The 13,035-nt window shown below is 48.5% G+C and overlaps 1 protein-coding gene and 1 non-coding gene across 3 annotated transcripts in view; one reads left to right on the top strand and one right to left on the bottom strand.

Moving 5' to 3' along the window:
• STIM1 (stromal interaction molecule 1) overlaps window positions 1–13,035 on the top strand; it is a 211,122-nt gene that overhangs the window by 96,571 nt on the left and 101,516 nt on the right. For both annotated transcript variants that reach the window (XM_038766384.1, XM_038766389.1), the window contains exon 2: window positions 12,443–12,573. In XM_038766384.1, coding sequence (XP_038622312.1) covers window positions 12,526–12,573 — 48 coding nt within the window. In that variant the 5' untranslated portion in view covers window positions 12,443–12,525. The remainder of the gene's footprint in view (window positions 1–12,442; window positions 12,574–13,035) is intronic.
• LOC119924510 lies at window positions 7,964–8,100 on the bottom strand. The gene has a single exon (XR_005449221.1). It is a non-coding gene; the product is annotated as a small nucleolar RNA SNORA7 (small nucleolar RNA).

Raw genomic sequence — 13,035 nt, 5'->3', positions numbered from 1 at the left:
GTTAAGCGCTTAATATGTGTCAAGCACTGTACTCCATGCAGGGGTAGACAGAAGATTATCAGGTTGGACACAGTCACTGTCTCACACAGCACTCACAATCTAAGTAGGAGGAAGAATGGGTATCAAACCCCATGTTATAGATGAGGAAACTAAGGTCCAGAAAAGTGAAATGACTTGCCCAAGGTCACACAGCAGACTAGGTGGAACTGGGAGCAGAACCTAGATCCTCGGACTCCTAGGCCCATGCTCTTTCCACTAGGCCGAGCCACTTCACTGTTGTACTCTTTCTCCTAAGCACTTAGCACATTTCTGGGCACATAGTGAGCACTCAGTAAACACCCCTGATTGGATGGTTGATGGGCTCAATCCTGTTGTTTTCCACACTGCTCACTTGTCCCATCCACCAGAGCCATCTTGCTTTGGACATTGCTTCCAATTGTGTTCCAGGGCCTTATTGTTGGAAATGATCTTCCAACAACCACCTTTCCCACCCCTCAGTTTCCCCACCAGGGTTTTATACAGTGCAGTGACTTTAATTCCTCTGCTTCTTGGGCTTCATGGAAGTTCTTGGGCGGAGTGGGAGCTGGATGGTGTTTATTATTGCCTGGTCTATTCTCTTCTTTTGATTTATAAGGCTGAGCTGCTCAGCTAACCCATCTGGCCCAGATGAGGCTGCAGGAGGGTTAGGGAAGCAGCATGGCTTAGTGGCAAGAGCATGGGCTTAAGAGTCAGAGGTCATGGGTTCAAATTCCGGCTCTGCCGCTTATCAGCTGTGTGACTTTAGGTAAGTCACTTAACTTCTCTGGGCCTCAGTTCCCTCATCTGTAAAATGGGGATGAAGACTGTGAGCCCCACGTGGGACAATCTGATTACCTTGTATCTACCCAGCGCTTAGAACAGTGCTCTCCCCCTTCTAGACTGTGAGCTCGTTGTTGGGTAGGGACCGTCTCTATATGTTGCCAACTTGTACTTCCCAAGCGCTTAGTACAATAAATACGATTGAATGAATGAATGAATGCTTGGCACATAGTAAGCACTTAACAAATACCAATATTATTATTATTATTATTATTATTATTATTAAAAGGAGTGGCTGTGGGAGAGAGGAGGAAGCAGTGGTGAGGGGTTAATGGGGGAAAAGCAGCATGGCCTAGTGGAAAGAGCATGGGCCTGGGTGTCAGAGGATCTGGGTTCTAAAGCCAGCCTTGCCACTTATCTGCTGGGTGACCTTGGGCAGGTCACTTAATTTCTATGTGCCTAAGTTTCCTCAACTGTAAAAAAAGAAATGAGGATTCAATCTTGTTCTCCCTCCTACTTAGACTGTGAGCGCCATATGGGACAGGGATTGTGTCTGACCTGATTAACTTGTACCTACCCCAGCACTTAGAATAGTGCTTGACACTTAGTAAGTGCTTAACAGATATTATAATAATAATAATAGCCAACAGCTCCAGTTCGGGGAGGGAAACTGAGGAAACTGAGGCATTCTCTATCTGCATAAAGGGCTGAAGAAATGCTGACTCCAACTGCTACTCTCAATATGAGGGGATCTCTCTGACCCCCTCCAACCACCCCCACCAAGAGAAGGGAGATGTCTTTTTAAGAGCTCTCTTGACATGACACTGCAAAGTGGAATCAACGGCTCTAAGCCAAAGCGTTTGTGCTTGTTTGTCCAAAGCACCAGGGCAGTTTATTCCTGGACCCCACCCCAAAGATAAGGAAACATGTTTGCCAGTGTACGAAAAGATCTGCTTTGTTTCTGAGGGTGGAACAAAGACTGTAACTGAGGCCTTTTTTTTCCCCCTCTGGGTGGATGTTGGAGCTGAGCTTAGTCAGGTCTTCCACTGGTAGTGGGGTAGTAAGAGGCGGGCCCAGGGGGCTGCCTAACCGGAGTTCCTCTCTCCTAGGCCAGATCTTCAACCATCTGTCTTGTGTTCCAACTCAGTATTTGATTAAGGCGAGATCAAAGGCAGCCATAATATTTTTGGAACATTGGCTGGTGAAGAGTTAGAAAAAGTAGGGGGACAGTTTTGCTGTACCTGGCATATCAGGTATTTGGGCATGTTTGAGAGGGTTCTTATGGGGACTGGAGAACATTGGAGGAGTTTGTACAGATTTATTACTCTATTTTACTTGTACATATTTACTATTCTATCTATTTTGTTAATGATGTGCATCTAGCTTTACTTCTATTTATTCTGATGATCTGACACCTGAGTCGTCCTCCCTCTCCTTGCCCTTCTCCTCCCCATTCCCAGCACCTTTTCCCTCTCTCCCTCCCCCTCCCCACCATTCACTAGCGTGTTGGCTGGGTGTCCGACACCTACATGGTGAAGAGCACTGCATTAAGTACTTGGAAGGTGGAGTGGGGAAATATATGATGCAGACCTTCCATCCCAGGAGTTTGTCCCCTAATGAGAAGAGAAACAGACAAAAATTCATTCATTCATTCATTCAATCGTATTTATGGAACGCTGCTTGAGAAGCAGCGTGGCTCAGTGGAAAGAGGCCGGGCTTTGGAGTCAGAAGTCATGGGTTCAAATCCCAGCTCCGCCAGTTGTCAGCTATGTGACTTTGGGCAAGTCACTTCACTTCTCTGTGCCTCAGTTACCTCATCTGTAAAATGGGGATTAAGACTGTGAGTCCCCCGAGGGACAACCTGTTCACCTTGTAATCTCCTCAGCGCTTAGAACAGTGCTTAGCACATAGTACGTGCTTAATAAATGCCATTATTATTATTACTATTACTATGCGCAGCACACTTGGGAAGTACAAATCGGGAACATATGAACAAATAATAGTTCAAAAAGAGTGAATGAAGCTGTAAATAGTAAACATAAGTGGGGTTAAATATGTTGATGATATAAATGACCATAAGTATAAGCATCTGAGGGGGTCAGTAGGGAATGCAACCTTGGTGTCATCCTCGACTCCGCTCTCTCGTTCACCCCTCACATCCAAGCCGTCACCAAAACCTGCCGGTCTCAGCTCTGCAACATTGCCAAGATCCACCCTTTCTTCTCCATCCAAACCGCTACCCTGCTCGTTCAAGCTCTCATCCTATCCCGTCTGGACTACTGTATCAGCCTCCTCTCCGATCTCCCATCCTCTTGTCTCTCCCCACTTCAGTCCATACTTCACTCCGCTGCCCGGATTGTCTTTATCCAGAAACTCTCTGGACATGTTACACCCCTCCTCAAAAGTCTCCAGTGGCTACCAATCAACCTACGCATCAGGCAGAAACTCCTCACCCTCGGCTTCAAGGCTGTCCATCCCCTCGCCCCCTCCTACCTCACCTCCCTTCTCTCCTTCTCCAGCCCAGCCCGCACCCTACGCTTCTCTGCCGCTAATCTCCTCACGGTGGGTCGTTCTCGCCTGTCCCACCGTCAGCCCCAGGGCCCACATCCTCCCCCTGGCCTGGAATGCCCTCCGTCCCCACATCCGCCAAGCTAGCTCTCTTCCTCCCTTCAAGGCCCTACTGAGAGCTCACCTCCTCCAGGAGGCCTTCCCAGACTGAGCCCCCTCCTTCCTCTCCCCCTCCTCCCCCTCTCCATTGCCCCTGCCTTACCTCCTTCCCTTCCCCACAGCACCTGTATATATGTATATATGGTTGTACATATTTTTTACTCTATTTATTTTACTTGTACATACCTATTCTATTTATTTCATTTTGTTAATATGTTTGGTTTTGTTCTCTCTCTCCCCCTTCTAGACTGTGAGCTCACTGTTGGGTAGGGACCGTCTCTATATGTTGCCAACTTGTACTTCCCAAACGCTTAGTACAATGCTCTGCACACAGTAAGCGCTCAATAAATACGATTGATTGATTGATTGAATGCCTTCCGGTGGGGCTGACTTAGAGGGGCTTTGAAGGAGGAGAGGGGGCGGAGGGAAACTGAGGGATGGGGGAGGGTAATAATAATAATAATAATAATAATAATGGCATTTATTAAGCACTTAATATATGCAAAGCACTGTTCTAAGCCCTGGGGAGGTTACAAGGTGATCAGGTTGTCCCACGGGGGGGCTCACAGACTTAATCCCCATTTTCCAGATGAGGGAACTGAGGCACAGAGAAGTTAAGGGCCTTGCCCATGGATTTGAACCCATGATCCCTGACTCCAAAGCCCGTGCTCTTTTCCACTGAGCCACGCTGCTTCTCTGGGTGTTCGAGGCAGGTAGATAGGAGGATGGCAAGAAAAGCAGGGGTGAGGAATCATTAGGAGACTGGCTTTATTTCGGCAGCTCTCTGCCTAGGTTAGAGATCGGAGGAATTTCCAGAAGGAAATGCGTGATTTTGCCAGGCAGCAGGCAGGGCAGGCTCCGTCCAAGAACATTTCCAGAGAGCCAGGGGAGGGGCGGATACCTGCTCCACTCCAGAGCCGGACGTGAACAAAGAGCCAGGGAACACAGTCCCGCTGCCAAGACGGAGCGTCTGGGGCCTGCAAGCCAGCACCCGATTGATGAGACCTGTCAGCAGGTTGAGTTTCGTCTAATGGCCTCCCCAGAAGCTGAGGGCCTCTGGAGAGGGTGTCTCTGATACCTGGCCTGCTGCTGCTGCTGACAGGCCTCTCTCAGAGCCATTTGCCTTGGCCCGGGCCCCGGCCCCACCCTGCCCCTCTCTGCTCCTCTCTGGGCATTTGTCTCCAGCCTCTGGCCGACAGAGTGGGATCTGCAGAGAGGGGTCCCGGACAAGCCGCGGCCTCGAGGCCGAACCGTGGCCGCCTCAAACTAATCCTGAACACTCCTCTCCCCGGGCACTGGCCGGGTTGCCCTTGGGTGGTAGAGGTCTCTGATCGTCAAACGGAGCGGTGCAGGTGGGCCACGAGATAAAGAGCAGGATTTGGACCGGAAGAGAGAAGCAGTGTGGCTCAGTGGAAAGAGCCTGGGCTTGGGAATCAGAGGATGTGGGTTCTAATCCTGGCTCCATCACTTGTCAGCTGTGTGACTTTGTGACAAGTCACTTCAATTCTCTGTTCCTCAGTTACCTCATCTGTAAAATGGGGATGAAGACTGTGAGCCCCACGTGGGACAACCTCATTACCTTGTATCCGCCCCAGCACTTAGAACAGTGCTTCGCACACAGTAAATGCTTAACAAATACCATCATCATCATCATTATTATTATTATTAAGTGACGAGTCAGAATGAGACTAATACTTCCAGAGGTTGGCTATCCATTCATTCATTCCATTCATTCAATGGTATTTATTGAGCGCTTACTGTGTGCAGAGCACTGTACTAAACTAATTGGGGCTAATGGAGAAGCAGCATTGCCTAGCAGAGCATGGGCCTGGGAGTTAGAAGGACCTGAGTTCTAATATCAGGTCTGCCACTTGTCCTCTGTGTGACCTTGGGCAAGTCACTTTACTTCTCTGGACCTCAGTTACCGCATCTGTAAAATGAGGATGAAGACTGTGAGCCCCATGTGGGACATAGACTGTGTCCAACCTGATTAGCATGTATCTACCCCAGCATTTAGTATGATGTCTTGGACACAGTACGTGCTTAACAAATATTCATTCATTCAGTCATATTTACTGAGGGCTTACTATGTGCAGAGCACTGTACTAAGCACTTGGAAAGTACAATTCAACAATAAAGACAATCCCTACCCACAACGGGCTTACAGTCTAGAAGTGGGGAGCCAGACATCAAAACAAGTAAACAGGCATCAATAGCATCAATATAAATAAATAGAATTATAGATATATACACATCAAAACAAGTAAACAGGGAGTCATTACAATAATAATTGATGTAGCTGGCTCAAATGATTGGTAATTGATGTCAACTAATCAAATTGGGATTAGTTTTGTGTCTATTAACTCTGTTAAATTGCCATATTGCACTCTCCCAAGCAGTTGGTATAGTGCTCCGCACGAAGTATGTGCTCAAGAAATCCGAACGCTTGATTGATTGCGTTTGCTGAGGCAGGTGCACCCTTGATTTAGTTCATTTATTTGCACTTTTATTCCGTTATCTGAAGCCCATGATGAAGGGTCCTGATTGATTTGTGGAGCTGTAAAATAATACCTTGGGTTGACCTTGTTCAAGTATTTCAGAGAGCTTGACTTCAAGTCAGTAGTTTATCCGGTGGCTTCTGAGAGTGTCCAGCCCCATTCATTCATTCAATCGTATTTATTGAGCGCTTACTGTGTGCAGAGCACTGTACTAAGCGCTTGGGAAGTACAAGTTGGCAACATATAGAGACGGTCCCTACCCAACAGTGGGCTCACCCCACAGCTCCCACTCTTCTAATACGGTCTCCATTATACACACCCACCCCTTCATACTCAGACCACTGCCAGGCACACCCTCCCATATGCACACATGCATGTAAACACACACACACTCTAAGGTGATGCTACTGAAGGGATTTTTTTGTCCTAGTTATGCAGAAAAGGGCCACTGTGTACCCCTCCCCAGGGTGTGGTCCACACATGAAATTGAGGTTCTGGTTTGGGTCAGAACCACTCGCAGCTGTTGTGTCTCAGCATAGTCTCCCTTGGGCTGAATGGCGCCTCGGGTCGAGAGACCTCTTGGGCTAATGGCGGTGGGCCAGTTGGAATGGGCAGCAGTGTCCAGTCGGAATGGGCAGCAGCGTTCAGTCCTTCTTCCCACTGCTGCCGTCTGAGGCTGGATGGTTTGGATATGGCCTCCCGGTTCTCTTTAGGGGATTTTTGTCCACCTGCTTGTGTTCACCCGCCTCACCTCTGCAGACTCAATCAATCAATGGTATTTACTGAGTGCTTACAGTGTGCAGAGCACCGTATTAAGAGCTTGGGAGGATACAGTACTACAGAGTTGGTAGAGACATTTCTTCCTGAACTTGGGCGCATTTAGTAGAATAAATACTGCAGAGCCCTTACTGGACTCACCCCACCTTCTCCCCTTCCCCACCTCCACCCTGAGGATGCAGCGTCCATCGGCTCTGACGGGCGAGACTTGAGAACAAGGACTCATGCAAAGGCATTGATTTGGGCGATAGGAGTCTAGACAGCTGCCACGTAGCACGCACTGTCTTGTCCCTTCCGGTTGGAGTGCAGTAAGCAAATACGTGGGGCCCAGGGTGGCCTGGGTGGCTCGCAGCACAGTCATCATCATCATCATCATCAATCGTATTTATTGAGCGCTTACTGTGTGCAGAGCAGTCGACATGCAGAACCCACTTAGGACTGAAGCGACCACAAAATAGTGCTGGTGCCGGCCGTCATGTCATGACCCAACAGGGTGGCCAGAAGCCCAGGCAGTTGCGGCAGCCTCGCCATCCTTGTGAGCCAGCAGATTGTCTGGATTCCTGCTGGGCCCGACCACCTCTGGAATACCCTAGCCATGCTTTGGTCAGAGGTCTTCTTCACCCGCAGCAGAGCCCCAGCAGGCATCCCAGTTCTTCCAATTGTCAGCTGTGTGACTTTGGGCAAGTCACTTAACTTCTCTGTGCTTCAGTTATCTCATCTGTAAAATGGGATTAAGACTGTGATCCCCCCGTGGGACAACCTGATCACCTGGTAACCTCCCTGGTGCTTAGAACAGTGCTTTGCACATAGTAAGTGCTTAATAAATGTCATCATTATTCATTTATTATTATTTTATCCTCTGATTTGCAGGGCCGGGAAGGGAGACCAGGTTTCGAGTTCCCCCTCTCCTGGACTGTGAGCCCCATGTGGGATAGCGAATGAGTGTGACCTGATTGACTTGCATCTACCCTAGCACTTAGTACGGTGTTTAGCTCATCTTGGCTTATGCCGTCGAGTCGATTCTGACCCATAGTGACACCATGGAAACATCTCTCCCAGAATGTGACGCTCTCCTTCAGCAAGCGTTCTGGTACTGTAGCCATAGAGTCTTCTTGGTAAAAATACCGAGGTGGTTGACCATTGCTGCCTTCTGTGCAGTAAACTTGTGTCTCCTTTCCTTGACTCTTTCCCCTGCCGCTGCTGCCCAGCATAGGTGAGCTTTGACTTGTAGCAGATTGCCTTCTACTCACTAGCCATTGCCCGAGCTAGGAATGGAATGGTAGGCCTCTGCTTGACTCTCCCTCCTGTAGCTGAGACGGGTAGAGTACTGGAAACTCTCCAGATGCGACCCTGAGGGGGAAGTTTGACACTTAATAAGTGCTTAACCAATACTATTATTACTATTATCAGAGTATTATTACTACTATTCTATTACTACTATTATTATTACTGTTATTATTAGTATTAGTATTATTACTACTATTATTAGTACTGTTCCCCCTGGACCAGCAGTGAGATGATGATATGGACATAATCATCAAACCTAGAATCAGTCAATCAGTGGTATTTATTGAATGCTTACTGTATGCAGAGCACTGTACTAAGTGCTTGAGAGAGTCCAGTATAGTAATCAGTCACTGGTGTTTATTGAGTGTTTACTATATGCAGAGCACCGTACTAAGCGTTTGGGAGAGTACAATACAAAAGAATTAGCAGACACGTTCGCTGCCCATAATGAGTTTACAGTCTAGAGGGAGACTGAAAAAAAAGGAGCACCAGGGCAACTTCCAGAGAAGTGGCGTGACCGATTGGAAAGATGATGGGCCTTGGAGTCAGGGGACCTGGGTTTGAAACTTGGATCTGGCAATTACTGGCTGCGTAACCCTGGACAAGGCACTCAACTTCTCTATGCCTCAGTTTCCTCAATTGTAAAATAGGTATTAAATCCCTCTTCTTCCTCCTACTTAGACTGTGAGCCCCATATGGGACTGTGCACAAGCTAACTCATTCATTCATTCATTCAATCGTATTTATTGAGCGCTTACTGTGTGCAGAGCACTGTACTAAGCACTTGGGAAGTACAAGTCAGCAACATATAGAGAAAGTCCCTACCCAATAACGGGCTCAAAGCCTAGAAGGGGGAGACAGACAACAAAACAAAACATGTAGACAGGTGTCAAAATCGTCAGAACAAATAGAATTAAAGCTATGTGCACATCATTAACAAAATAAATAGAATAGTAAATATGTACAAGTAAAATAAATAGAGTAATAAATCTGTACAAATATATATACAAGTGTTGGGAGGGGAAGGAGGTAGGGTGGGGGGTGGGGAGGAGAGGAAAAAGGGGGCTCAGTCTGGGAAGGTCTCCTGGAGGAGGTGAGCTTTCAGTAGGGCACTGAAGGGAGGAAGGAAGCTAGCTTGGCGGATGTGTGGAGGGAGGGCATTCAAGGCCAGGGGAAGGACGTGGACCGGGGGTCTAAGGCGGGACAGGCGAGAAAGAGGTACAGTGAGGAGGTTAGCAGCAGAGGAGCGGAGGGTGTGGGCTGGGCTGTAGAAGGAGAGAAGGGAGGTAAGGTAGGAGGGGGCGAGGTGATGGACAGCCTTGAAGCCGAGAGTGAGGTTTTGCTTGACGTGTAGGTTGACAGGCAGCCACTGGAGATTTTTGAGGAGGGGAGTGACATGCCCAGAGCATTTCTGTAGAAAGATGATCCGGGCAGTAGAGTGAAGTATAGACTGAAATGGGGGGAGATGGGAGGACGGGAGATCAGAGAGGAGGCTGATGCAGTAATCCAGTCGGGATAGGATGAGAGATTGAACCAGCAAGGTAGCGGTTTGGACGGAGAGGAAAGGGCGGATCTTGGTGATGTTGCGAAGCAGAACCGGCATGTTTTGGCGACGGATTGGATGTGTGGGGTGAACAAGAGAGCGGAGTCAAGGATGACACCAAGGTTGCAGGTGTCGTATCTACCCCAGTGCTTAGAACAGTGTTTGACACATATTCGTGCATTCAGTTGCTTTTATTGAGGGCTTACTGTGTACAAATCACTGGGAGAGTACAATATAATAACAAACAGACACATTCCCTGCCCACAATGAGCTCACAGTCTAGAACTACCAACTCACATAGTAAGCGCTTAACAAATACCATATTAATAATAATAATAATAATAATAATAGTTTCTACGTAGCTGAGTAGAGGCAAGGCTTGGGAATCAGAGGACATGGGTTCTGATCCCGCCTCTGCCACTTGTTTGCTATGTGACCTTGGGCAAGTCACTTAACTTCTCTGTGCCTCAGTTACCTCATCTGTAAAATGGGGATTAAAAGTGTGAGCCCTGTGTGGGACAACCTGATTACCCTGTATCTACCCCAGTGTTTGGAACAGTGCTTAGCACATAGCAAGTGCTTAACAAATACCATTATTATGATGATGATGATGATGATGATGATGACGAAATAGCTGCATTGACACCGATTAAGAGCCAAATAAAAAGTTACGAACATATTGGATTGGCACAAACCCCTGCTTTAGAAAGCCGTGGACTCCTGCTCTCCGTGGGCCAAATTTAAGCCAGGAAGGCTCTTCTCTGAGAGACCCTTCAAAGGAGCTCTGGAGACCCCCAGATCTGCAGGCCTGTGACCTGGTTTTGCTGTGAGACTCGGCCGCAGGGAGAAGACAGGGCTAAACTCCAAATGGTGTGTGTCTGTTACACTCCTGTGAGCAGGAACCAAGGCCTCTGTGATTGGAGCACATTGTACACTTTCATAGAAGGCTGCCGGTGAGGTGGAACTTGTGAATGCATTTAGGAATAGGGAAGAAAGAAAATATATTTTCCCCTTTACTCCCCCCAGTCCACCCACCCGCCCACCCCTGCTTCTCCACCCTTGGCACACTCCAGTTTATCTGGGCAGTGGCTAGTGGGTGTTGGAAGAGGGCTAGAGTCAGGCAGTATGTGCAGCTGTGTTTCTCCATCAATTCCTGCCAGCCTAACCAGGTTACTTTGCTCCCAAGCCCAGTTTATCTTTCCGATACCTGGGTTTCTGTCAGCCCCTTCTTTCCCAGATGGCTTCAGGGTCTGACTCATGTGACGGATTTTCTAATCCGGTTTCATTTCTCCCGGATGTCCACATTTCTTTAGCTTCCTATTGCTTTCCTCCAGCTCCCCGTGCTTGGCCTCCTCCTCTGAGCCCCACGTCTGATCTTCCCTTTGAGTCAGGTGGACGGGCTGGCCCCCGGAGAGGCACCAGAGGCAGTTTCCTAGAAATTCTGTCCTGGGCATTGTGGTTCAGCTCCCCATAAGCAGCTCTTTGTCAGCGAGAATGCCCACAATAAGGAGGACGGTTGATGGGTTTTCTTTGGAAAACGCACTCCCCTTGCCACCTATGTGCCCTCTGCAAACAAGCAGCTTCTAGTGGGGACCAGTGTCCAACAGTTGGTGGGTAAAAATACTCCCTCACCTGTATGCCCTACACCTGTCTGGGGTTTCCTCTGATCTCTGCGTCCTCCCCAGAGACTCCTCAGTCCCCAAGTCCTGCCACTCCTCTCTTCCCTTGACGCTCTGCCCTCCACCCTCCCTACCCTCCTGGCTTGGGCCAAAGTCTCTTGTGCATCCTCCAGCTTCTGATGATGAAGGAAAGGAACTGGTGCCTGAAGGGACCATCAGTCGCGGCACACAGTCTGCACACTCTACAGTGACACCCCCCCCCCCCCCCCCCGCCCTTTCCCAACCCTGTTATTTGCTGTCTCTAAACAGGGGCCACAGGTTTCATTGGGGCAGACCCAAAAGGCACCTGGGTAGTGGTCAGCTAGACCCAACCCGACAGTTGATGACCTAACCTAAAGCCCAGACTGATGAGGTAGAATCAGATGGCGTGGTGGATAGAGCACAGGCCTGAGAGCCGTAAGGATCTGGGTTCTAATCCCAGCTCCACCACTTGGCTGCTGTGTGACCTTGGGTAAGTCACTTCACTTCTCTGGGCCTCAGTTACCTCATCTCTAAAATGGGGATGAAGACTGTGAGCCCCATGTGGATCAAGGGCTGTGTCCACCCTGAGAACCTTGTATCCAGCTCTTAGAACAGTGCTTGGCACATAATAATAATAATAATGGTACTTGTTAAGAGCTTACTAAGTGCCAAGCACTGTTCTAAGCGCTGGGATAGATACAAGTTAATTAGGTTGGACACAGTCCCTGTCCCACAAAGGGCTCACATTCTTAATTCCCATTTTACAGATGAGGTAACTGAGGCCCAGAGAAGCGAATTGACTTGCCCAAGGTCACACAGCCGACATATGGTGGAGCTGGGATTAGAACCCATGACCTTCTGACTCCCAAGCCCATGCTGTATCCACTAAGCCACATGGCTTCTCATAGTAAGAGCTTAACAAATACCATTATTATTATTATTATTATTGTTATTATTAACTCAATGAAGTTCGAGTCCCCACTAGCCACAGTTCGGCACCTCTAGAGACTGGTTTCCACAACTGGATGCCAAAGGAGAGCCAGCCTTTCTGTTTGGGTGGAAATGACCTTGGGGAGTTGGTGTCCTTGAGGGTCCCTTTCCCCAAACCTTCCTTGCTCCAAATGGCTAGTAGGAGTTGGTTGGGGGGGGCCTGGAACTCTTCTTGTGGGTCCTGTCTGAGTGTCTCTCTCTCTCTCTCTCTCCCCCTCTCCCCGTCTCTGCCCCTGGGACAGAATTCTGCCGGATTGACAAGCCTCTGTGTGACAATGAGGATGAGCAACTCAGCTTCGAGGCAGTCCGCAACATCCACAAACAGATGGATGATGATGCCAATGGGGACGTGGATGTGGAAGAAAGTGATGAGGTGAGTTGGACTCCTCTTTGGCCTCCTTTCCTTTTCACATTCATTCATTCATTGTTGTATTTATTAAGTGCTTACTGTATGCAGAGCACTCTGCTAAGTGCTTGGAAAACTACAATAAACAGTAACAATTCCTGCCCACAACAAGCTCACAATCTAGAGAGGGGGAGACAGACATCAACACAAATAAATACAATTACAGATATATGCATAATTGCTGTGGGGTTTGGAAAGGGAGGAGAGCAAAGGGAACAAGTTAGGGCGAAGCAGAAGGGAATGGGAGATGAGGGAAAGTGGGGCTTAGTCTGGGAAGGCCTCTTGGAGGAGATGTGCCTTCAATAAGGCTTTGAAGTGGGGGAGAGTAATTGTCTTTTGGATTTAAGGAGGGAGGGCATTCCAAGCCAGAGGCAGGCCGTGAGCCAGGGGTTGGTGGCAAGACAGTTGAGATTGAGGCACAGTAAGAAG

This window comes from Tachyglossus aculeatus, chromosome 2, assembly GCF_015852505.1.
Source record: "Tachyglossus aculeatus isolate mTacAcu1 chromosome 2, mTacAcu1.pri, whole genome shotgun sequence".
Lineage (NCBI taxonomy): Eukaryota > Metazoa > Chordata > Mammalia > Monotremata > Tachyglossidae > Tachyglossus > Tachyglossus aculeatus.
This window is presented reverse-complemented; position numbering and strand designations above follow the sequence as displayed.